The sequence below is a fragment of the Primulina eburnea genome, chromosome 3 (assembly GCF_022965805.1).
Source record: "Primulina eburnea isolate SZY01 chromosome 3, ASM2296580v1, whole genome shotgun sequence".
NCBI classification, from domain to species: Eukaryota; Viridiplantae; Streptophyta; class Magnoliopsida; order Lamiales; family Gesneriaceae; genus Primulina; species Primulina eburnea.
The window spans coordinates 193,767-217,865 of NC_133103.1; the positions used below are offsets into that span (position 1 = coordinate 193,767).

Here is a 24,099-nt window from a genome sequence, read left to right on the forward strand (position 1 = left end):
GGGTGCGATGCCAAAATATAAATTAATGGTGGAGTGTGCAAAATATCACAGCAGAGTCTGGCAAATGGAAAATACCCTGTCTCTATTTATGTTTTTCGTCTGTTGAATTTGATTTTTATTTCGATCCGAATATGGATAGCAGCTTGCCGGTGACCATGAAATCGGAGAGGCGATCGAAATCAAAGAATTCTTCCAGCGCCTCGAAGTCGTCTCTTCTCATGGCTTTCATCTCATGCCTTGCTTGGCTCTACGTTGCTGGCAGGTCGGTAGTTTTTCTACATTTTGTTTCTGCCCTGTAACTTAATTTGTTTGTTGTTCGATCTTTTTTTTTCTTTTAGATTGTGGCAAGATGCAGATAACAGAATGCTACTGGCTAGCTTGTTGAAGAAGATCTCTGGTCAGGTGTGAATTTCCTTGGACGAATTTACTTTTTGTAAAGTTTCTTTCTTACCTATTATTCTCCCTCGAAATCGATGGGGACAATGTAAGCCAAGTTCAGAGGTGATTCAGGCGAAGGTTGTAAAATATGAAGAAATTAAGTACAAATTATTGGTTCCATAACAAATTTCCACTACATTCATTATTTTAAACGAATCTATATATGCTTATTTGAAATGGAACACTCGATTGAATTTAGTTTTCAGCAATTTCAGATTTTCCTTCACCGTGCTTTGAATATTTGTTCACTAAATTATTTATCCAAATAAAGAGATTGATTTTTTGAAGTTATGATTAGAAGATGCTATTGACTGAGGGTGCAAACCCTCCACTTCTAGCTACAGTTTGCAATGGTAGAACTTCATCTCTTAATAAGCCTTGTGGAAATGCTTAGATGTTACGGCATGCTACGTAGGCTCACAAACTTGTGACCTTGATCACTACACAGGCCTGACTGAGTTCCCATGAAGGGACTGATGTTATTCTTTTTTTTTTTTTTGCTCTTCTATCCCTAAGCTGGTTAGAATTATACTGATTAGACTTCTGAAAATGTTGACTCCAAATTTTCATATATTGGCTGGTGGGTTGTGAAATAAATTACTGGTGAGAGTTCCCAACTTCTCATGCCTACATTCAAATCTTCAAGTATATTTCCATTGATGGTGATCTCGTATGCATTCTAATCCATTGAATATTTATGGTTTATATGGCAGCGGCCTAAAGTGCTTACGGTGGATGATAAACTATTGGTACTTGGATGCAAGTATGTGTATTACGGCCTTACTTCTTTTGAAAATGCATATAAAAATTAGAATGTCTACATGGTAGTAATTAATTTTGAGCTATGATATTTTTGGGCTTATTATGATAACCCTTTTAGGGAATTGGAGAGAAGAATTGTTGAGGTAGAGATGGAGTTGACATTAGCTAAGAGCGAAGGGTACCTTAAGAATCAGTTGCAGCAGATAAAGCCTTCTTCTAATAAAAAGTTGCTTGCTGTTATTGGAGTTTATACTGGTTTTGGGGGTCGGTTGCGACGCAATATCATCAGAGGATCTTGGATGGCAAAAGGTTATTTTCGGTGATTGATGAAGTGCTTTGTCTATTTTGCAAGCATGCGTGCTTTTTGCACTCTAACTACCTAATATAAGTTTGCATTTCCCTACTCGGGAATCTTCTTTTTACTGTTTTACATCTTTAATTTCCCGCTTCATATAATACTTGGCTTTCTTCTTTGTTAAATAGCCATTAAATTTTTGCTTATTTTTTTTAATCATGGCTTGACATATATTTCCATCGGCATTAAATAAGTGATGTCACAGGTTAAATCTAACTAAAAGTAACAATGGCATTTTCAAATTTTTCGTTATCATCACTGACATGTACAACTGGTTAGTTTGACATAAAACCCTTGTTTTGCACGAAAAGGATCTAGTCATGCCATGAAATTTGATATTGGCATTGATCTGTCAGTTGGTGGAAAGAAACCTTCAAAACATTTCTCTATAAAGTAGAGACTTGGAGCCTCAGCTTTTGTGAAAATATTTTACCGTTTGCTCCATAAGAAGATACAGAGATCCAAAGTGACAGCTTTGCCAACTTGTTTCTCTTTTTGAATTTGAGATTTGTGCAAACATAGTAACATGGACGAACTCTATTTTGGTTGCAGCTGATGCTTTATTAAAGCTTGAAGAAAGAGGGATTGTTTTGCGATTTGTAATTGGTAGAAGGTTTTTCTCTTTTGCTTCTTAACTGTCTTTGTACACACAAACTATTCTTTACATTTTTTTGCTTGGTCTTGTGTAATGCAAGATCATGATCCATTCATGAACTAAAGGAATTGTGTCATCAGTCCATAACTTGGATCTTGCAGCCCTAATCGTGGTGACAGCTTGGACCGCAATATTGATGAGGAAAATCATGTAACAAATGATTTTTTGATTCTTGTAAGTCATTATATGACACCATGAAATTATTTTTGATGCCATATCAGTTGTTGATGTTTAATAATCTTTTATGTCTAGAATATTTATGTTGTTACTCGAGATCTCTCGTATTCTTCCACGAGGGTTGAGCTGCTAGGGAGTCAATATCTGATATATGTTCAACATTTACTTAGAAAATAGTTTTCTATGAGCTGGTTCTATTAGCGTTTTGGGCTCGGGTTAGGGCGAATGTTTGCTGAGCCATCTTCAGAGAATTCAGATCCATGGGAAGTAGGCAGGCTTTACCACAGACACACTCACTCATGTGTGTTTATAGATCGCCATAGCACACATCTATCAAATTCAAGTGATTTTTGTTATAATATTGTTAGGATCGTCATGAGGAGGCTCAAGAGGAATTGTCGAAGAAAGCAAAATATTTCTTTAGTACAGCAGTCCAGATGTGGGATGCAGATTTTTATGTTAAAGTTGACGACAATATTGATCTTAATATGGGTAAATTTTTCAGACCATCTTATATTTATTTGAACATGCAACTCATAGGGTAGAATGATTACTTAATTAAAATCAATCTTATCTGCAGATGGTCTGATTGAACTTGTTCAAAGCCGTCATGATCACAACAGTGCTTATATTGGTTGCATGAAGTCAGGGGAAGTGGTATCAGAAGAGTAATGCTACATATTTTGGGCTGGCTAAGCTTGATTTTGTTTAAATTTTATCTTGTCATAGTTGGTGCTTAGTATTTCTACTTGGTTTAATAGTTCAGATGGACATAGGTATCATTATATAACATGTTAAAAATCTTGTGGTTATTTGGACAGAAACATGCATCGAGTGTGTGACATGAATCAGCTTTGTACTTGTGAGATCATGTACTTACTTAATTTGATATTGTACCATGAAAACTAGTTGAAGGGTAGCTTTATGGTAGTATATAATGAATGGATACAGAATGAGAAAAATTATTTAAACTTAATATATATTTTCTGTTTTTCAGGGGAAGACCGTGGTATGAACCAGAATGGTGGAAATTTGGTGATCAGAAATCGTAAATGGACCAATTTAATCTCAAGAATTGTATTCTTTTTCTCATTGCATATTTCTTTATTTCAGGCTGTTTCTTACAATCCATAAATTTATTTCAGGTACTTTCGCCATGCAGCTGGTTCTATCTTTATAATCACGAAAAATTTGGCCGAATATATTAATATAAACAGGTTAGATTTTATGCCTCAACTGAATATAGAATTTGATTGTGCTTGGCCTTTTCTAATTGTGGATTTATATAATGCATAAGCAGCGCGTCTTTAAAGGCCTATGCTCATGATGATATCTCAGTGGGGTCATGGATGATGGGTGTTCGAGCAAGTTATTTAGATGACAGCCGTCTCTGCTGTAGTTACTCAGGCCAAGGTAAATCTGCCTTGAGTGGCACAAAAATGGACATTGTTTTTACTATTTAGAATGACAGTAGCATCCCATCTCCATCGCCAGTCCAGTTTCTGATGACATGTTGACTAAAGTTTGTTTTAACTTTTTGGTCTCGCAGACAAGGTGTGTTGGATGGCCTGACGAGGAAGGATGACTGCTGACAAACATGTTTTCATTGGATGTGGTATATGGAGTGCCTGCAACATGGATAGTTTAGACCGTTGTCAATTATTTTGGTCGTGGCACAGTCACAAAATTCAACTTCAATAAATTTTTCGTTAATGCTAGAGTGCATTCTTGGTGTCTGTTTGCTCTGCTTGAAAGTGGAGCGAACAACTCCTTTTTATTTGACAAATTGGACCAAAAATGTATTGGAAAAAACAATTTGTATAACCCATTTCAGTTTCAACTATCCCGAGATTTTTTTCGATGCATTAAGGTAGAACTGACAGATACAAGCAGTAAATAATAGGTCAAAGAGTGAATCCAAGGTAGAAAGAAGAACATGATTTTTGCTTCAAATCTTGAGTTGTGCAATTATGCAAATTACAAAATGCGACTTCAATATCAACTCGATCTATAGGTTTCCTACCACCAAATTTAAGTACTTTGATACTAACTCCAAAAAATATAATCGATTCGGAACCATGTATAGAGATAACGTGTAGGCACTCCATCCTACATCGCAGAGCCTTCACATCTAAAATCAATTCCCACTCTCATCATTCATCGACCACTTCTAGCAATGATTCTAAGAAAGATGATGATCTGTGGCTGTCCGATGCGATGCCTGAAGTTGAGGGTAAAGTCGGGATGTATGTCTGTGGCGTCACCGCGTACGATCTCAGCCACATGGGCCACGCCCGTGTTTACGGTGCTTTTGATGGGGTTCTCTACCGGAACTTTCTCTGTTGAGAAAATCGTTCCGACTCTCTTGCTCATCTCTGCTATCAGTTGGAAATTATAAAAAACTCGCACGTAAGGTGTTCCTAGAACAAGTGTTAAATAATTTCTTTTATATGGGTTGTAGATTTTTTAAGGTCAGTCTTTTCCTAACAAGTGAAATTTTTTGAAGTCAATATTAATATTATTTAGTTCTTGATGTTGGTCTATGAAATGAGTTACAAACTCGTCAAAACGGTCTCATGATTATTTAAGCACTTCTTGCATTGATGTTTTGTTGAGTCTTCCTGCTCATCGCTGCACTTCTACTGCTTAAAATTATTTGATTTGCTTTCTTAAAGTGATATCAGTTCTTTCCATTATGAGCTATTAATGTGTTGCTCAGTTTCCAAACTTCATGTCTTGCCGTCAGATTCATAATTTTCTTTATTTTTAGTGTAAAGGAACGTGATTTTAGTAGTAAACTTTTTATACGTATTCCAGGCATTGCAACAGCTGAGGAATCATGTTCGTTGACTGAAGATGAAGTTTTGCAGAAGATGGAAGAGAGGAATGATACCAGAAAAATAAAGAATACGAAAAATCGGATGTGAGTCGAAAGGATTTGGCAGCTGTGGGCATCACAATCATGGACAGCCCAGACAGCACCTCATGGGGACCGGCCATTCCTGTGGCCTTGCAAGAACAACTTGATTAAGGTATTATAAATCCACAATCGAGGATACAGATTCACATTTTAAAATACGTACGAGTTTATATCACACTAACGAATTGGGCCGTTTTCTATGAAGAAGTTTACACATTACCTTTTCTTCTTTGCATTGTATCAAGAACCATAAAAAAAGAAATTTAGTTTGAGTTTTAGATGTCGAATGTAGCTCTCCATCCAGTTTTGTATATTTGTGCAAGCTCTCGTGCTCACACTTTGGCTTAATCTTGACGTTGTTTCTTAATTTACAATTATTATTCTTCTAATTATTAATTTTCTTATTTATTTATCAATTTTTTAATGGGTGAAACACTCGGAACACAAACGACATAAGAGATAGATTATGTTATAAATAACACCGTATCAAAATCGACATATATTTTGGACCTGAAAAAATTTTAAATGAAGTAAAAACAAAAATAAAACAAAAGGGACAACAACAAACATAAATGAAAAATGTAAAGAATATGACCGAAAAATACACTTGGACGCACTCCTTCACCATTCGTCACTTAGATCTCTTCAAATGGACTTGCAGCCAGGGGTGGAGCCACTCCAAAGGGCCCTGGAAAAAATTGAAACTATAGTATATATGTAATTTTAACATACATTAAAGTTTTGTCGAACCCATAAAATAATTATATTTAATAACTTAACTCACTAAAATTATCTTCAACTTATTTAATCATAAGAAGAATCAAATTACTCTATAAACTGCAATTTTGGAAGCAAAGACTTGGAGCTGAAAAGGATTGTACGGTGGTGAGCTTCGATTAAGTTAGCACAATGTGAAATGATTATTTTTTGCTACTTAATTGGTTTATTCCATTTATTTTGTAGAAAGATTCAAAAGTATGGCTTGGTTGAGTTTGTAGTTATTTTATATGTTAGTTAGTGATGAAGTCATAGAAGATTATATTTTATTATGTATAGAGCTTGAGATTAACTTTCGTATGATGTATATTTTTAGTTGTTTCTGGATTTTTTGTTTTTCTTTGAAGTAAAATCATGTTACATTTGTTCATACGCAGAAGTTAATAAGTGATTCTTCAATTATTTGTTAAGTGACTGTGACATATTATTTTGAGTTAATTTGAGTTTTTGAGACGATAATAAATTGTTTTACAAGGGTTTTAGTAAAGTGAAATGCTTATGTTGTTGTCTTAATGTTATTAAATTCTCAATATGTGTTCATTCCTCCTATTTAGGTGCTTGAATGTTATTAATTATCAAAGTTAGTTTTGATGCTTATTTAAAATGTTTGGTGATAGTTTCTGCACCTTTCATTGGTGGTGGTCTCCTCATCCTATACATGTGCTGATAAAATTTGATTTGATTGAAATATTCATTTTAGAAATCAACAATCGACGAGTTTTATTCGATGAAAAACCACTGACACATACAGGGCCGGCTCTAGGGGTAGGCGTCTAGGGCCTCTCTTTTTGTTAGGACCTCTAATATAATTAGGGCTTTAGTTTTGGGCTTTTAATTATCAGTTTTTATGTGATATTTGTATATTTAATTTTAAAAAAAATTATATAAAACATTCACCTAAAAAAATAGCCTAAGACCTCCAAATTTCTGAAGACGGCCCTGGACACATATTCAGTAGTTTATATCTAATTCATATCACTGTTGTATATCGAATCATTCAGCTCAATGTCAAAAAAATTTGTTAGCTACGCGCTTACGTGCAGCCCTGGTCCAAATAGTGAAACTAGAGCCACAAGTAATGGGTAATTGGTAAATGATAAGTTCCAAAACTCTGATGCAAATCCTGCACATATTTTAGGATGAATATCTCACGAAAGTAGATCATATATATTATCATGCTAAGCTAATTTAATCCTAATGTGGTTGGGTTTAGACAAACAATATTACTTTGCCTACAATCAACTCTTCACGGCCTTTCTTTTACAAATATTTTCAACCAAATCCAATTCTTCGTAGCTACCTATATCCAACAAAATTGATATAATCTCATGTGAGATTTTGTGTTTTAAAAATATGCACAATTTTCTCGTTATTACAAGAGTTTAATTTCACATATTTAATTAACGCTAAAATTTATGTTTTTGTGCGATATTTCGGTTGTGGTTGCCCAATTTTTTAATTGTTCCTTCCTTATTCCGAATCAAGAGTGGAACAGAACAGACACCTGAAGATTGCAGAGGGAAGGGATGAAATTTTTTGCTGAAAAAAATCTGAAAATGCTTTTCCCCATCGCTCAAACATTAGTTAATCGGCCATCTGAAGTTGGTGTTCGTCTTCTTCGTTTCTTTTGTGATCAGTCGCACTCTTCTCTTTCCAAGCGTCCTGGTTAGTGTGTGTGTGTGTTTTTTTCTCTTTAAATCTAAGTGAAATATTATTGATTGATATACGGGGATCATAGACTCTGTATAATTTAATACCTGGCAGGCTTTATCAAGTGCTTTGATTGATTTTTTGTTTTTTAATGTCAATATTTTTGTCATTGATGTTTTATCAAAAAGAAATGAGACCCGGAACCAAATAAAATTGTTCTCTTCCATACCCCGATGGAGTTTTCATAAATTCCTGAATTTAGGCGTTCAAGTCTTGGGTAGCCTTCACCATGTAGTTTTCTTTAGTTTTTTGTATGAATTATCCTTACGTTTCATTTACACTATTGTTGCAGGTCCCCTTGTTCATTATAAGAGCCTAGTCAATCAAGGGAAGTTGCAACACGATCCTTACCAGGAAAAGGTTGCTGTTGAACTGGATAATTTACTTGGGAGGTTGTGTCAATACGAGAAAGAAATGGAAGAATTCCATGTGGGACTTTTGCCTTAGATGATGCATTACATAAATCCTATATTCATGTAGCCCGTGCTTTCTTATTTTTGTGTCCTTGCATATTTCATAGGCAAACCTTGCGAAATGGGAAGAGGACCGGGAAAATGCTCGACGGAAGCTTTTGATAGAGGAAGCAGAAGCGAAACAACAGAGAGGAGTGATAACATATGTGAAAAGGCGTCGTGCTTATTTCCAGATGTGGATGTCACGGTGAGGCGATTCCTTATGATGCCGTTGTCATTGTGTGCTGCTTGCCTTGGTGCATCTCACAACTCACATGCATGTGGATTATCTTTGCAGTAAAAAATTTCTGTACTAGTAGATTGAGAATTTTACATGTTTACCAGCCTACATATATTGTAGGTAGTCATAACAATTTGCATGCCTTTTATTTTGATTTTCTTTGGACCAGTGTATACTGAGATATCTAGCCAAACAGAGGACAAAACAAACATTATTTGAATGAATGCAAACTTAATCATTGTCCAGACTAATTTTCAGAATGTCTATTTCATTATTGAGTTTTGGGTTTGTTTAGTATGGTTTCTTCGGTCCAATAGAGATAACAATCTTCCTTTTCTGTTGCTTGTGACAAGAAATCCCATTTGGTGTCGGCTCTAGTTACAATCAAATTCTTCATGCATTATGGCATCTGTTAAAATTTCAAATACTTGAGTAGGACTTGGTTAATGGTTCCAGAATGCTTTGGATGAGGGCCAATGTGAAATTATCTGATTTAAAAGGTTCCAGATATCTATATATTCATTCCATCATTGTACATCCAAGGTTATAAATCAAGCGTTCGTGATTATTTTGCTAGAATTTGAGTGGCTTCATGGATAGGCGACTAGGCTGCAGTATGTTTTCATTTGGTATTAGTTTGTCATAGTTTAAATTCTTTAGAATATATTGCCTCTTCTTTCCCTTCTCCTCTCATTCGTTCATGTCATAATGAAGTGTGTGTTGACTCAGCAGACAACCTGATAATGTTGAACCTGGCGTAGGGAAATGGGTGTCCTATCTCAACAGAGAAAGGAGGTTGGATTCATTGGTTGGCCAGCGCCCCATTGCTCCTCCTGCCCCAAAAGGACTATACATATTTGGAAATGTTGGAAGTGGTTAGCTTCAAATTTCTCAATCTCATCTATTGCCCTTACATATATGTTATGTATTTTTTGTACATTGAATTCGCTTAATGATCTCTTGACTTCTATCTCAATCCTCAACTATTGAAGAAGTATAATGCTTTTGTAGTCCTTGCGTTTTCCTGTAAAATCTTTTAAGTAGAGATTTGTTTGCCCACTCTAGTCATTATGGAACTAAATCAATGTACTTTACATAGGGAAGACAATGCTCATGGATATGTTCTACGGTGCCACAGAAGGGATTGTTCAACATCGAAAACGGTTTCACTTTCATGAGGCAAGTGCTTCCTTGCACTTACACTAGCATATGAAAAACACATTTTAGTATGGGATATGTTACAAAAGGAGACAAATAAGTTAGTATCATCCTTTCTTATATAGAAACAACCAATCATGCCTTAGTATGCATGAAACAACAATTTTATTGGATATTAATATCTACGCATTTTTTGAAACGACTCTCCTGGTTGGTAAAAAAAATTATTTTATTAATTTTGTTGCATATTCTATATCTTTAAGGCCATTGAAAGGATTAAAAAAAATGTGGGCCTTTTATAGATTTTTCCTGTTCCTAGGTTTGCCAAAACACATTTGAAAATATATAATACATGGTATATAGTATATACCAGCTATTTCATTTTAGTTTAGTCGATGTTGGACTGATAATTCCTAGTCTGGTAATGTCTAAGTGTGTAATGCCATTTCCCTGATTATTTTGGGCTTCATGGTGAAAGAGAATAAAGATCAAATTTATAAGCAAAACTTATGCGATGAAAGTGAAGAAATATGGTTGGGTAAATACGGGACTTTAAGAGGCATCAAGCTTATCCTAAAATACGTCTTCATTTCATTGTTACCACTTATAAGCACTTTTAAAAATTGTGTAATTTGTCATTGTCAGGCTATGCTTCAAGTACATGACCTAATGCACAAAGTATGGAAGAGTCAAGAAACAGAAAAATCTATTCAATCTAGCATTTCTCAGTGGGTCATTAATCTTCCATTTGAAACAAAAATTAAAGAATGGTTAGTTGAAGAAGAAAGATATAAACAAGAGATGATGATGAAAAATATTCTTCCAGCTGTGGCTGATAAGTTCCTTGTTAATGGACGAGGACATCAAGGAGGAGCAAGTGTTCTTTGTTTTGATGAAATACAGGTTTGACTTTTGATTTTTTCTGATTTTTTATTTTATTTATTTTTGTTCCACATTGAATTTGATCTTTTCAATATAAGGTTTTGTCTTACACTATCTTAACTTCATAGTGAGAACCATGAAAGCATCTTTTGCTGGCATGTGCTGCTTGTGTTACGAGAGCAAAAAAATAGGTTTAGTTCATATCTGATGCATGGTCAATAGGAGTCCTGATGATATGCTGAACTGTCTGTTTCTAGTATGATTATTGAACTGTTATGCGTTACTTTTGTGTCCTGTCAACAAAATAATGATGTATATTAGTGACCACATATGGTTTGCTTGTCTGTTCTTCTGTATTCTTGTTCTTTATGATTAATTTTTACCAAGTCAGTGCCCTTCTTTTTTAGCTAAGACAGTATATCTTGGTTTTCTATTGTAGACAGTTGATGTATTTGCTATTGTGGCTTTATCTGGAATTTTGAGTAGATTATTGAGTACAGGAACCGTTCTTGTGGCAACAAGTAATCGTGCACCAAGGGATTTAAATCAGGTTCTTGTCAATTTAAATATTTTGGGAAAATTATCTTTTTTTTCATCAATTGATTATGAATTATTCCCTCTCTAGTGGTTGCATACAATCATCAACGATTCCTCCTTTTCTTGCAGGATGGCATGCAAAGAGATATCTTCATGGAATTTGTGACCAGACTGGAGGAGCATTGTGAGAATGTTGTTATTGGAAGTGATATTGATTACCGACGTCAGATAGGACAAAGATCAATTGATCAGGCAAGAAATCGAAAGTTTGTGTATAACCTTTTCTTTAGAATGCAAACTTTGATGGGTGCATTCTAGTATGTAAGTTGGTCCATGAATATTAGCTTGCTATATGTATTTGTTCCTCTTTATTCATAATTAAACTGAGTGTTTGATATCTTACTACCTTTTTCTCATAAAGCAGATATTCTTTAAAGTAACACAATAAGGGAGGAAGTGAAAGTTAAGAAGTTTATTATTGAACGAACAGAAAATAAGCACTTGCTATCATCGTTATCATCTCATTGTCATTTGCTGGTTGCTGAAACTTTTATCTTTACTTTGTTTTGTCCATTAAGGACGTGCCCTTTAAATGCTTCTAGAATTTCTATAGACCTATCTCTTTGAGCTTGCATGTAACTCTTTTTGTCCTACTGTTCTACATTGTCTCCAAATCCTATGAATCGTGTTGATGTATGTTAGTCCATGTCAAAATCAATTTATTTTGGTGTCCCTTGTTTTCAGTTTTCCCTTTTCACACTCCGTTGCTCTAGCATTCAAAAGTTGAGTGCTAGGGAGGTCAATATTTGAAGATGAATTTATTTATTTTAATGTATCTTCAGGCTCATTACTTTTGGCCTCTGAATAACATAAAAAAAAGTGACTATGAACATACATGGAGCATGATCACGGGGCGGTTAGGGGGGAAGGTTGTTTCTCAAACTCTTCCAGTGATGTTTGGAAGGTACATCAACTTTCTTATACCAACTTTTTAGAATTATTGGACTTTTAGTTGTGAATTTTCTTCTCACCTTGATCAGAACTTTGGAAGTCCCCGAAAGCTGCAATGGGGTGGCACGTTTCAGTTTTGAATTTCTATGTGGTCGTCCAGTATGTCCTTTTCTTTAGACAAGATTTTTTATATTTTTTCTGTACATCACAAAAGGTTCTTTTACTATTTATTGTTCTTTTAAAATTCCTATTCCTGTTGCCCATTTAGTCACATCCATGAATGTGTGATTTCACCTTTTATTTTGGGAGGACTCTAGGATAGTGAATTGGAAGTTTGACCTACTTGCAACGCAACCGATGTAATATTGCTGCATCCATGTCAGGTTCATGCCTAAAGTGAAAGGGAAAAAGTGTTATATCTTTCCGATTGCTTTGTTTTTCCCCGCAGTGTTTAAATTAAGAAAGTGAATCTATAATTAACCTTAACCAACATAATTGAATTCTGACTAAAAAAAACTACATCTAACATTTTTTTAAGTTGACTGGCTTCTATCATTGCAATCAACCATATTTTCATGGTCGTTTTTTAGTACAACTATTTTGCTCGACATTGTTATCCATTTTATCCATTGGTTCTTTTTTTGGGACGCAAATTATACATGCAGGTTGGAGCAGCTGATTATATTGCCATTGCTAAAATGTATCACACAGTCTTCATATCAGACATTCCTGTTATGAGTATGCGTATTCGAGATAAGGTAACATTGTTTTAAGACATCTTGTTAGCGTCAGAAGCCTAGATCTGTTGGTAAGAATCTTTGTGTGTGTATCTCATTCTAATCTCAAATGGTTTGTTAATAGAACTTAACTAACTATGGATGCTGGAATTCCTTTTTGTTGCTTTAAATCACTATTATTTTAGGTACTATTTGTTTTTTGAATTGCATTCATGTACGTTTCATGGTTCTCTACAATTTGAAGTTGATTTATTCGTATCCATAGAGTTTATTAAGCAAACAAATGTCCTTATATGCATCTATGGCCAGATCTCGTTGAAAAAAATCCATTTTTGAGTTTTTGTTTTGTTGATACTTAATGTTTGTATACATTTTGTAGCGCCCTTACCCGAGCCACTACTAAACAGACTAATAAACATGCAACATTAAACTTAATAACAACAATTAAACAGCGGAAACAAAATACTTAAACTTCTTACAACCCAAACGAAAACAGAACAATAATAGCAGTCTTAAACATTAATACAACCGTAACGAAAACATAATTCTGAACGAGAAAACGATAAACCACAGAAAACCTCCACTGGATGACCACCGAAAACCCAACTGCTCTAGCCACTGCCCTGGTCGTCGGAACCGTCCAACCTAAGACCTGCCCCGTGGAATGGGGTGCCCAAGATGAAAACAAGGACGCGAGCGACAATTGCCCAATACGAGAATGTACGAGTATACAAACTGATATGATGCATGCGAAAAGCAGTATGATCGGATATCAAGAATCAAGTCAAGAATCTCATGCTCAGTCTAGAGACGCCTGGGTGTGTAGTCTCTGATATGTCATAGGCATGTTTTGGCTCCCACACTCATCATCAAGATGTGAACCTACAATGTCCAGGTCATCAGAGCCAGGGACGGATTCAGGAATAAAAGTTGGGGGGGCTTGAACTCAATATGATAAGTTATATATTATTAAAAAAAAATTACATTATATCGTTCAACGAAGTTGTGCCTTACGAGATTTTAAAACATAAAATTCATCAATAATAGATTTTACATCAATATGTTTAGCTAAATCTCGTTCAATATAGAGTGTCAAACAATCGGCAAGAAAGTCATCCTCCATTTTATTACGAAGTGCCGTCTTCACATGCTTCATTGCTGAAAAAACCCGCTCAGTAGTGGCAGTAGACACAGGTAATGTCAAAACAAGATGAATCAATCTAGTCAACATAACATAAACACTTGACCGTCCACTCTCGGTCAATTGCTGACACAACTCAACAAGTGTAGAAACCTTTAAATTCTGCATCACATCAAGTTTATAATGTATCAATTCATACTCCAAAGCAACAATTTCTTGAGCTGTGAAATCTCCAGGATAAAACTTCTTCGCAAGCTTGCAAATATCATCACTGTTAAATGAGTCAAATGAATTTTTAGGATCTAAAGCTGTACTAAGAGAAAGAAGTTCCACCGATGACTCATTGAACCGAGTATTTAACTCCATCAAAATGAAATCTATTGCTGCATTAAAAACACCAAAGTGGTAATGATGTTCTATTGATGTTCCATTTTGAAATAGTTCAAGTTATAATCCTAAACAAGAATAAAATAATTATTAAACAAATAAACAAGTAATAGTCAATCAACAACTCAACAACAAACAATCAAGAAACCACAAATCACGCACAGAAAAGCTATAAAAAACAAAATAAAAAATGTATAGCCGATTCTTACCTGGATTGTTGCCTTGCCGATGAGCAATTCGATTTCTTCGGGAGTCCGCAATTCTATTCTATCGCTAAAAGGCTTGGGACTTGGGAGAGAAATTTTGTAGAATTGAGGTGGGGCGGATCAGAGGATATGGGATGAATTTGGTCTCATCCTTGTAAATGGACGGGACTTGATTGGACTAAGACATTGATGTACGACGGTTTTTGAAACAACCGTCGCTATTAGCAACGGTTTTTCAAAAAGCAGTCGCTAATAGTGACTGTTTGAATTAAAACCGTCGCCGATCTACATCGACGACGGTTTTACTAAAACCCCCAACAAACGAGGTATATCTCAAAAAAAATCAGGCTCAACATGATATGTCATGCATAATATGCCAAAACAGTAAAACATGTATCATGCAACAGATAAATATGCAGCATATAAGAGTGTATACTATCTACGCTCGGATATCTCAATCAGTACATCACGTACCTCACTAAAACAATCTGATAGAATGCTCTGAACCTAGACAATACCAACATAAAGAAATCACTATCACACATGCTACAAATTTTCCCTAATGATCATTAAATCACTATCTAAGGATTTAGGATTATACCTGCGTCTGTCGTCAGCTCGCTGATGATGTCTCGATCTCAGTTCACCGACCCCTCCTCGAGTCGACACTAGCTCCGAAACTTCCTGACACCAAAGTGCCATAGAAACTGACTAGAAACTAAGGTATGGCTAGAACTCTCTCTGGAGAATGCTGTGAAGGAAACAAAAGAATTCGGCTTCTATTTATAGGCTGCATCAGGACTATTTCAGAAAATCCGAATCAATCTTATGTCAGAATCTCATTTGTCTAGTTGGATTTCTCGAGATAATGTAATCTGAAGTAGATCGGGTTATCCCTTTTTAAATTTGGTAGATCCCAACAGCTTGATCCCGAATTATCAATTCTTTAATAATACTTAATTAACAACTCATTAATTATCTCTTAATTAATACTTCATTCAAAACAAGGATTTGAGTCATTACACATTTAATTTTAACGCTTCTGGTTTGTTAATATTTTCCTTTTGTTTTACCTGGTCTATGATCTTCTATCTTGCTTGACAATACCATTGCTAGTCAGATTTAGAAATTTGTTTCTGAATATACTTACCATATTTACTGCGTCTTTAGTGTTAATCTTTTGTATGATTCTTCCAGCCATTTTGCCGATTTTGATGACTTCGTTTTTTTCTAATATACTTAGTTTCTGTCATGAGCTAATAGTTTTCTTTCTCAGGCTCGGAGATTTATCACCCTCGTGGATGAATTGTACAATCACCATTGCTGCCTCTACTGTTCTGTTGCCACTTCAATTGAAGGATTGTTTCAGGGAACTGAGGAGGGAACGTTGTTTGACTTAGAGAGGTTGGTATCTTAGTTACCTAATGATTGTATGTTATGACAACTAAGTTGTTAACTCTATCCTGACATTAAGTTCAAACTTCAGCTTAACCTTGAACGATTTGTGTAGATCGCTTGTCAATATGTTAGCAATCTAAGTGCCACTTTTTTTTTTTATTATTTAGCCATACATGATAGCAGACACTTTTCTCTACTCAATAACTGCTTAACTTGCAGTTCTTTGGGTGTTATACAGTACGAAAATTTTGAGTTATCATATCACTGGCGAATATAATATAGCTTTTCGTGCACCTTACAATTTATATGGGACCTTTCATTTAGTTTCCACAGTTACCCAACTGTTTTGTGCAAATATCAGATCTTCGAAGAAGTAAATTTTGATTATTGGTGTTCTCCTTTTCCAGTTTTCAGTTTGAAACAGAAACAGAAGGTTCTAAGCTTCGGCGAGATGTTTTGGCAGAAGGCGGCGTGAGTTCCGGGGGTGCACCCTCAGGGATCACTTCCCTTTTATCTGGTCAAGAGGAGATGTTTGCCTTTCGAAGAGCCGTAAGTTTTTCTTGTTTCGCCCACCATTTCTTTTCTTACCAGGTTGATGTCGTTCGTGCTGAATACTGGAAAATCTATCGATGCCGTCTCTATGCAGGTATCACGTCTAATCGAAATGCAAACAACTCTGTATCTTGAAGAGGTTCGTTATTTTCATCCATGTTTCCAAGGGAGGCAAAAATCTCGTAGCTAAACGACGGTATGAACACCATTCCTTCTCGAGAACTCATCATATACCAAGTGTTTGTATTTGGATTTGATTCTCTCATTCTAGTTAACTGATATAGCAGACTAGTGATGCGTTAATATCATGATATGTAAGCCTAGTTTTTTAACCAATTGATTTTTCGAATATTTGAAACAACCAAGATGTGATGATAAAGAATGAAAAGATAAGTGTAGAAACTGTGTAAATTCTATGTTAAATTGTAAATTTGTAATAACTGGAGAATGTGAAACAGACATGGCCTTCCCTTTTCATTTTCCAGCAATAAATAAGTTGGCATAAATGTCCAATTCTAATTTGGCCTGGATTTTAGTATTAGGTACTGGCCTTATCATGTGAATTATACCTTTCCAGATCTAACCTTAGCTTCAACCTGTAAGCTCAGGCGGCTCCATTATCCAATACGGATTGCAAAAGATCATTAAATTAATTTCAAATTTAAATGAAGAGTGTGACACACAAACCAATTTTTAATGATTTTCGTTACGTAATAGTACTACTGCGTTCACAGTTGTACTTGTATACTTGTACTGCATCTTCATTTTTCTTGTAATTTATTAAGTATTTGAAATAAATAAAGATAACCGTGAATGAAATATATACTTTAACCAGTTTACACCCAGGCCCCTCACCGTGAACGAAATAGTTCAAAAAGTGAAAAATTGTAGAATAAATAAAACCATTTTATATTATTTTTATGAAATGAAAAAAAAATCTGTTTAGTAGTTGATATCATTTTACTGATGGCAACAAATCAAGAATGACACTGATATTCCTGGTAAATAATTTACATATTACAAAAACTTTTATAAGAAGATTTTATTACTCAATTATGTGAGACATATATTATATTTGGATCATTTATATTATTATTATTTTTTATGTTAAAAATAATATTTTTTTATGTTAAATATGAGTAAGATTAATATATCTAACTACTAAAATTTCGTGATATCTATTGCTCACTTATTTGTTATTCAATTCAAAAGACATTCAGAAATCCTATAAAAAATCTGTGACTCAAATATATTTCAACTCTAGAAGCAATAAATAAATTTATTAAAAACTCGTGAAGTACATAGTTTTGATAGTACAAAAGAGTGAATTTGCATATCTGTCCCCGAAGATTTAAGAAATCAAAATTGCACAATTGTGTCAAGAAAAGGTAAAGGTCAGACTTGAGAATCAGAGCTAGAGCAACCAACCAACCATTCATATCACCTGGAAAGAATCAATCAGTTTTACCAGTCCAACTTCTCTCTCAGAAAAAAAAAAAAACAAAAAAATAAAGATGATGCATATGACATTTTATTGGGGCAGGAAGGTCACCATACTCTTCGATTCTTGGAAAACCGATTCATGGATTAGCTACCTCCTCTCCCTTACCGCCTGTCTTCTCATATCAGTCTTCTACCAGTACATAGAAAATCGCCGCCTGCAATTCAAGAAACCGACGCCACCGTCCTCCACCCTCGGGACCCCCTTGATCTCCTCCAAATTCTCTTCCGGAAAGTGGGCTCCTGCCAGATTCGCCGGGGCGTTCTTATTCGGGATAAACTCGGCGATCGGGTATCTTCTGATGCTGGCGATTATGTCGTTTAACGGGGGCGTTTTTATTGCGGTGGTGCTGGGGTTGGGTGTTGGGTATCTGTTGTTCAGGAGCGGTGATGAGGATGCGGTGGCGGCGGATAACCCTTGTGCTTGTGCTTGATCAGATCTTGAATCGGGCCTCCTCATTTTTCTTTTGTTTTTGGATCTTTGTAAGCAAGCTGTGTGGAATTCCTGATCTGGTATTGTAAATTTATGTTGTAATTGTGATAATATGGGTTCGTTTCCATGATCATTATTATTGGACTGTCTTTGCCATTTTCAACTCAACCTGGCTGCTCTATTGCGGTGATGATTTTCTTGATTGAATGAAAACCTATCGACATAAAATAAAGATTGTATCTTTGCATCAGAATATTGGCAGAGTTCCAAACGCGAGCATACACATCATATTCGGGATCCCTGGTTTCTCATCTTTCTTCTTATACTTGATTGGCTTAGTTGAGCGAGATAAATGGAATTTTTTATTTTATTTTTACCATTCATGGTGAACTCATTCAGCAGACAAAAATACTTTTTATTTACGAGACTGGATTGATCATAAATGCAGGCCGCCATTGATTCCTTCGCTCCTTCTAAAAGATTGCATCTTTAAATATTTATTTATCAGGTCCCTTCCCTGGTCTCACTATCTGCCACCAGCTTCAATTTCCACCAAACTTGACGGACGAACTTGTCTAATTTGAAATATCTTACTCGATTCCGATTTGCAAACACATACTAAAAAGTATTGTATGGTGTCGTGTATGAATAGGTCGTGTACTGTATTCCTCCGATTATAATTCGAATTAGGCTGGAATTCATTATTCTTCCTCAACCACACTAATGATCCAAACAAATTCTAATTATTGCCTTTCTTTTCTCCTTTTTTTTATTAGTTTGAGAGTAAGTGTAAAAGTAGAAAATAATTACATGATTCATCCATGCCAAAACACTCAGGCTACGTTTGGTTGGAAGGATAGGATAAACTAATGATTAGTATGTAAATGATAAAGAAAATGATTGTGGTAGGATGGATTAATATGGGCTAAAATAATATTATGTTTGGTGATATTTTTAAGTGTAGGATAATTTTGAATTTTTTGATGAAAAGACGAAATTGCCCTTCCCCTTCGCGGCGACGGCGACGGCGTCAATGGCGGCGGCGGCCGGCCGGAAATGGTCCGCCGGAAACGGCCGGCGGGGGGCTGCGGCCGGAAATTTCGGCCAGCGCCGGCGGTCGGCCGTTGCTCGGCCGGCGGCGGTCGGCGGCCGGCGGGGGGGGGGGGGGGGCGGTCGGCTGGCGGCGGCGGGAAGTGGTGGTGAGTTTGAATTTAGGCGGGAAGTGGTGGTGAGTTTGAATTAAGGAGAAGGGTAAAATTGGAAAAATAAGATGGATTAAGAGTAGGATAAATAATCCTAGGGGGTGAGGATGTATTATTTTAACATACCTAATATAACCTAATCATTCATAGGAGGGATAAGGTGGGTTAAATAATCACGCGTACCAAACGAGGGATAAAGTAGGTTAAATAATATAAACTTACTTTATCCCTCAAACCAAACGGGGCCTCACAAGTTTAAATTGAAATATGGTTGGTAAATCAAATATTCTCAACATTTAAGTTATCATAACACTGACGCTATTTTAAATTTCAGTTCTTATTTATTAACATACTTTTTTTTATGAGCATAGATCACATCCGTTATTTTTTGATGAGCACCGAGTAAACTCCATACTAACATAATAAGCTGCAAATCACGTTAACCATATAAATCACATTTGACAAATTCTGTTTGACAAGCTATCTACAAATTTATATTCTACCATCATATCCTATAAATAGGAGTTCTCAGTTTCTCAGAACTCACTTTTTTCTCTTCTTTTCTATCTATTCTGATTATTTTTATAATATGTTATCAACACGAATGCTTTTATTTTGTTCTTTAGCATTTCTCTAGCATAACACAACTTTTAATTTTACGTCGATGTTCTTGATGTAGCTCAGCATGATTTTAATTTGATAATATAATTGTTAATATTCCTTAAGAATAATGATATAAAATCCAAAACCTGTCAATATTCTTCAAGAATATGGATCTGAGATCAAATATCTACAATATATCGATATTTCTTAAGTATATTGATCTAACAATTGATAATCTATTTAGATCCATATATATACGTGAAGAATATTAGATCTATTATTTAAAATATGGAGAGATGTAAAGTTTTCTAATAGACCATTGAAACAAGAGTGAATCTTGAGATCATGAGACGGGTCAACCCTACCCATATTCACAATAAAAAGTAATACTCTTAGCATAAAAAGTAATACTTTTTCATGGGTGACCCAAATAAGAGATCCGTCTCACAAATATGATCCGTGAGACCGTCTCACACAAGTTTTTGCCTTCAAACAAATACTTTTATAATTTGACATAATTGATTGGTCATGAAATCTCAATTACACGATAATATAATAAAATATTGATAGTATATAAAGATATTATCTAAATAAGCAAAAGTTCTTGGATTGATAAATAAGAAAATTCTTGAATTAAAGAACCAGAAGATTCTAGGATTTCAAGAATTCTTATGTGTTGATTTATTAAACCTGATATTACTATCAGTCATTCAAAATCGGATTGAATCTCTATATTTTCTGGAATTAATAAGTAACTATATTTCTGGGAACACGAATTGCAAGCTGATGTTTGCGAAGATATTTAGTGATAATAATTTCCAAAATATAAAATCAGTAAAATGGTTAGGTTGATTTATTATCGAATACGTCCAATCAATTGTTAAACCATTTATTCTAAAAATGATGTGTCATATTTTGGAGATGTGATATATATTGCCTGCAGCAAATATGGTAGATATTATATCAACTAATTATGGTTGATTTTTGGCTTGATCCAAAATTTATTATAAAAATTATGATTGTGCAAAAAATGCACTATATTTAATGTCTAGAGATTGAATATATGTTAAAAATTATGTTGAAGTATCTTTGAATAAATAACAATGAGATTTTTATGGTACGATTTCTCAATTTTATTTTAGTAAAACAATGTTTTTCATTATTTAGGACAGGAACATGCTAAATATATACCAATCCCTGTGAAAAGATGTTTTCACTTGTCATAATATGTTGATTAAACAATGATATATACCGAAAAATCCATTAATGATTTGAAATAACAAATTGAATTAGAAAATATTTCCAACATTATCTTTTCAATAAAATAAAAAAATTAATTACAAGGATTAAAATAATCTCAACACACATAATTTATTCACATTAGTAGATATTCCTCACAAGTTTACTAAACTATCAAGTAACGAAAATATAAATGTCGGATGAAAATACTTGGAAAATATGAAATTTTCTTTTGAGTTATAAATTCGATATTTTTCAGAAGGAATATGTGTTACTTGACCATAATACACAACAAATAAAATATTTTTATATAGATAATTACATCCATTAATGGTTGTTTGATAATGTTCAAAAGATCTTTGATCCTGAACTATCGTATATAGACATCAATTGAAGACAATATGACCGACTTTTTAATAAGGGCATTACATATATCAAATTATGAGAAAACATCATCCAAGATCCAGCAATGACTTAAAGATTTAGAGTGATGCATTCAACATGAAAAGTAATTCATACTATACTATTTATGACTTGTTTATGAATTTTCTCAAGCTATTTTTCACAGCATATTTTGATGAGGTTGTTAGACAAAATTAAGAGACGTCGTATTCTTTTTCCTTTTACAAGGGTTTTGTCCAATTGGATTTAATAAGTAAAGTTTTAACGAGACATATCGATCGTCAAGAGAACATACAAATAGAAGTATATATTATTGTATTATTTTTTCTTCGCTCAAGTTTTTCCCACTGAGTTTTATTGTCAAGGTTTTAACAAACCAACACCTGACTTTTCATGAAGTTTCAAGCAACCATCTTGCCAAATAAAAAATTCAACAAAATTATTGTGTAGATAATCATTTAAAGGAGAGTGTTATGATATGATTATGAATGTAGTTGATCATATAGATAAAATTTTTAATTAAGATAGATATCTTAATTTTGCTATCCGAAAATTTATATTCTATCATTATATGGCATAAATAAGAGTTTAGTTATGAATACTGACAAAAACTTGTGTGACAGGTCGTATTTTGTGAGACTGATATCTTATTTGGGTCATCCATAAAAAATATTAATTTTTATGCTAAGAATATTGTTTTTTATTGTGAATATCCAGATAAAAATTCTCGTCTTACAAGAGACTTAGTCTATGAATAAAATAGTTTCTTTACTTTTATGACAATTATTAGTATTTATTATAATTGTTGGGTCGTTGTTGGTCGGGTTCGATAATCCAGTAATTCATTTCTTGAAAGTTGATTTCTCATTTGTATACAAGAGAATGGGAATCCCCTGCTTCAGTATCGTTTCCCTGTACGGCGCTTTTCTCCGGCGTTCTCTATCCTCGGCCGGCCTCTCCTCCCAGTCAGTAGAGATAGACAGCGGCACCACCATTTTCTTCTGGGGTCCCGCTGCCAGTACCAAGCCTCCCTTGATCCTCATCCACGGTTTCGGCCCACACGGAATATGGCAATGGCGCCCGCAAATCACCTTCTTCGCTACAGAATTCGACGTCTACGTCCCCGATCTCGTTTTCTTCGGTAATTCCTACTCCAATTCCCCAGAGAGGTCCGAGGTTTTTCAGGCAGCTTGTATAGCTAAACTCCTCGAAAAGATCGGGATTCGCAGGTCTTTTTTTTAATTAGTTTCATTCATTTTAATTAATATCTATGGTGAGACGTTGATCGATCTCGTTTCGCAGGTACTCCGTTGTGGGGACTAGCTACGGCGGATTTGTGGCGTATCGGATGTCGGAGATGTGGCCTGAGAGGGTGGAGAAGGTGGTGATCGCCAGCTCCGGGGTGAATTTGCGGCGGAGAGACAACGTGGAGCTGATGAGGAGAGCACAGAGCGAGAAGATTGAGGATCTGATGCTGCCTTGCGCGGCGAGGCAACTGCGGACCTTGCTGGGACTGTGTGTTTTCCGGCGTCCTCCATACCTTCCTGATTTCTTCCTCAATGATATCATCAACGTAAATGAGATTGATTTTAGTTTTTAGAAGAAATCGAGTTGTTGGTTTATTGATTGTGGAAATAAAATTAGTAGTTTTTTTCTCCACCATGTCGGAGAGTTGAAGATTGTAATTTTAAAAAGATTTGGTTGGTGCAGAAATTATATTCAGAAAACAGGAAAGAGAAGCTGGAACTCTTGAGAGAATTGAGGCTTGGACGGGATGATACTGTCAACATATCTCCTCTTTCACAGGTATTTAATTAATTATATTCTTGATTCTGCATGTACGTGATATATATATATATATATATATATATATATATATATAAAAAATGATGAAATGCAGGAAGTATTGATTGTGTGGGGGGAGCATGACAAGATATTTTTATTAGAGAAAGCCATAGAACTCAGCAAGTATGAATTCGATCTTCTTTACTAATTTGTACCATCTTCTTTATGGTTTTAAAATTAATGTGATGAATATTGGTGCAAAAGCAGATTGGTGGGGGATAAGACGACATTACAAGTGATCAAAAATGCATCGCATGTTCCCCAACTCGAGAACGCGCCACGTTTCAACAACATTGTCAAAAAATTCTTACTATGATCATTCCATCCATCTTTCAGGCTTGCTTTGTCCTTTTAATTTCCGAAGATGAATTCGCATCCATGTATTTGTCTTATAAATAAGAAACATCGATTCTAATCTGTATATACACCCAAAGACATT

The 24,099-nt window shown here is 34.9% G+C and overlaps 4 protein-coding genes and 1 long non-coding RNA gene across 9 annotated transcripts; 4 read left to right on the forward strand and 1 right to left on the reverse strand.

Annotated features, from left to right (window-relative positions):
* On the forward strand, positions 1–4,230 carry LOC140824981 (hydroxyproline O-galactosyltransferase HPGT3-like). Its single transcript, XM_073186431.1, has 12 exons — positions 1–262; positions 339–402; positions 1,152–1,201; positions 1,319–1,509; positions 2,108–2,168; positions 2,312–2,384; positions 2,756–2,879; positions 2,968–3,055; positions 3,385–3,435; positions 3,533–3,604; positions 3,688–3,800; positions 3,937–4,230. The coding sequence occupies exons 1-12, from the start codon at positions 132–134 to the stop codon at positions 3,957–3,959; spliced, it is 1,041 nt and encodes a 346-aa protein (XP_073042532.1). The 5' UTR covers positions 1–131; the 3' UTR covers positions 3,960–4,230.
* Positions 4,231–4,373: 143 nt separating this feature from the next.
* On the forward strand, positions 4,374–16,969 carry LOC140824980 (uncharacterized). 5 transcript variants are annotated; one of them, XM_073186426.1, is made up of 16 exons: positions 4,374–4,801; positions 5,205–5,419; positions 7,570–7,749; positions 8,087–8,223; positions 8,315–8,454; positions 9,217–9,362; positions 9,587–9,666; positions 10,291–10,548; positions 10,967–11,077; positions 11,194–11,316; positions 11,907–12,028; positions 12,105–12,174; positions 12,681–12,773; positions 15,763–15,890; positions 16,292–16,433; positions 16,531–16,969. In XM_073186426.1, exons 3-16 carry the CDS (start codon positions 7,611–7,613, stop codon positions 16,624–16,626), a joined length of 1,785 nt encoding a protein of 594 aa, XP_073042527.1. In that variant the 5' UTR covers positions 4,374–4,801; positions 5,205–5,419; positions 7,570–7,610; the 3' UTR covers positions 16,627–16,969. The 5 variants fall into 5 exon arrangements, with proteins under 5 accessions (XP_073042527.1, XP_073042528.1, XP_073042529.1 ...); XM_073186427.1 differs by having other exon boundaries at positions 4,374–4,796; XM_073186428.1 differs by lacking the exons at positions 4,374–4,801; positions 5,205–5,419 and adding an exon at positions 7,267–7,414 and having other exon boundaries at positions 7,572–7,749.
* LOC140824982 (uncharacterized) lies at positions 12,790–15,767 on the reverse strand. The gene is made up of 2 exons (XR_012116564.1): positions 15,525–15,767; positions 12,790–13,135 (listed from the first exon to the last, which is right to left on the reverse strand). It is a non-coding gene; the product is annotated as an uncharacterized lncRNA (long non-coding RNA).
* An 823-nt stretch (positions 16,970–17,792) lies between the features above and the next one.
* On the forward strand, positions 17,793–18,537 carry LOC140824983 (copper transporter 5.1). Its single transcript, XM_073186432.1, has one exon. The coding sequence runs from the start codon at positions 17,951–17,953 to the stop codon at positions 18,368–18,370; it is 420 nt and encodes a 139-aa protein (XP_073042533.1). The 5' UTR covers positions 17,793–17,950; the 3' UTR covers positions 18,371–18,537.
* A 4,086-nt stretch (positions 18,538–22,623) lies between these two features.
* On the forward strand, positions 22,624–24,081 carry LOC140824985 (uncharacterized). The gene is made up of 5 exons (XM_073186436.1): positions 22,624–23,044; positions 23,118–23,388; positions 23,526–23,621; positions 23,716–23,783; positions 23,868–24,081. Exons 1-5 carry the CDS (start codon positions 22,698–22,700, stop codon positions 23,974–23,976), a joined length of 891 nt encoding a protein of 296 aa, XP_073042537.1. The 5' UTR covers positions 22,624–22,697; the 3' UTR covers positions 23,977–24,081.
* Positions 24,082–24,099: the final 18 nt, after the last annotated feature.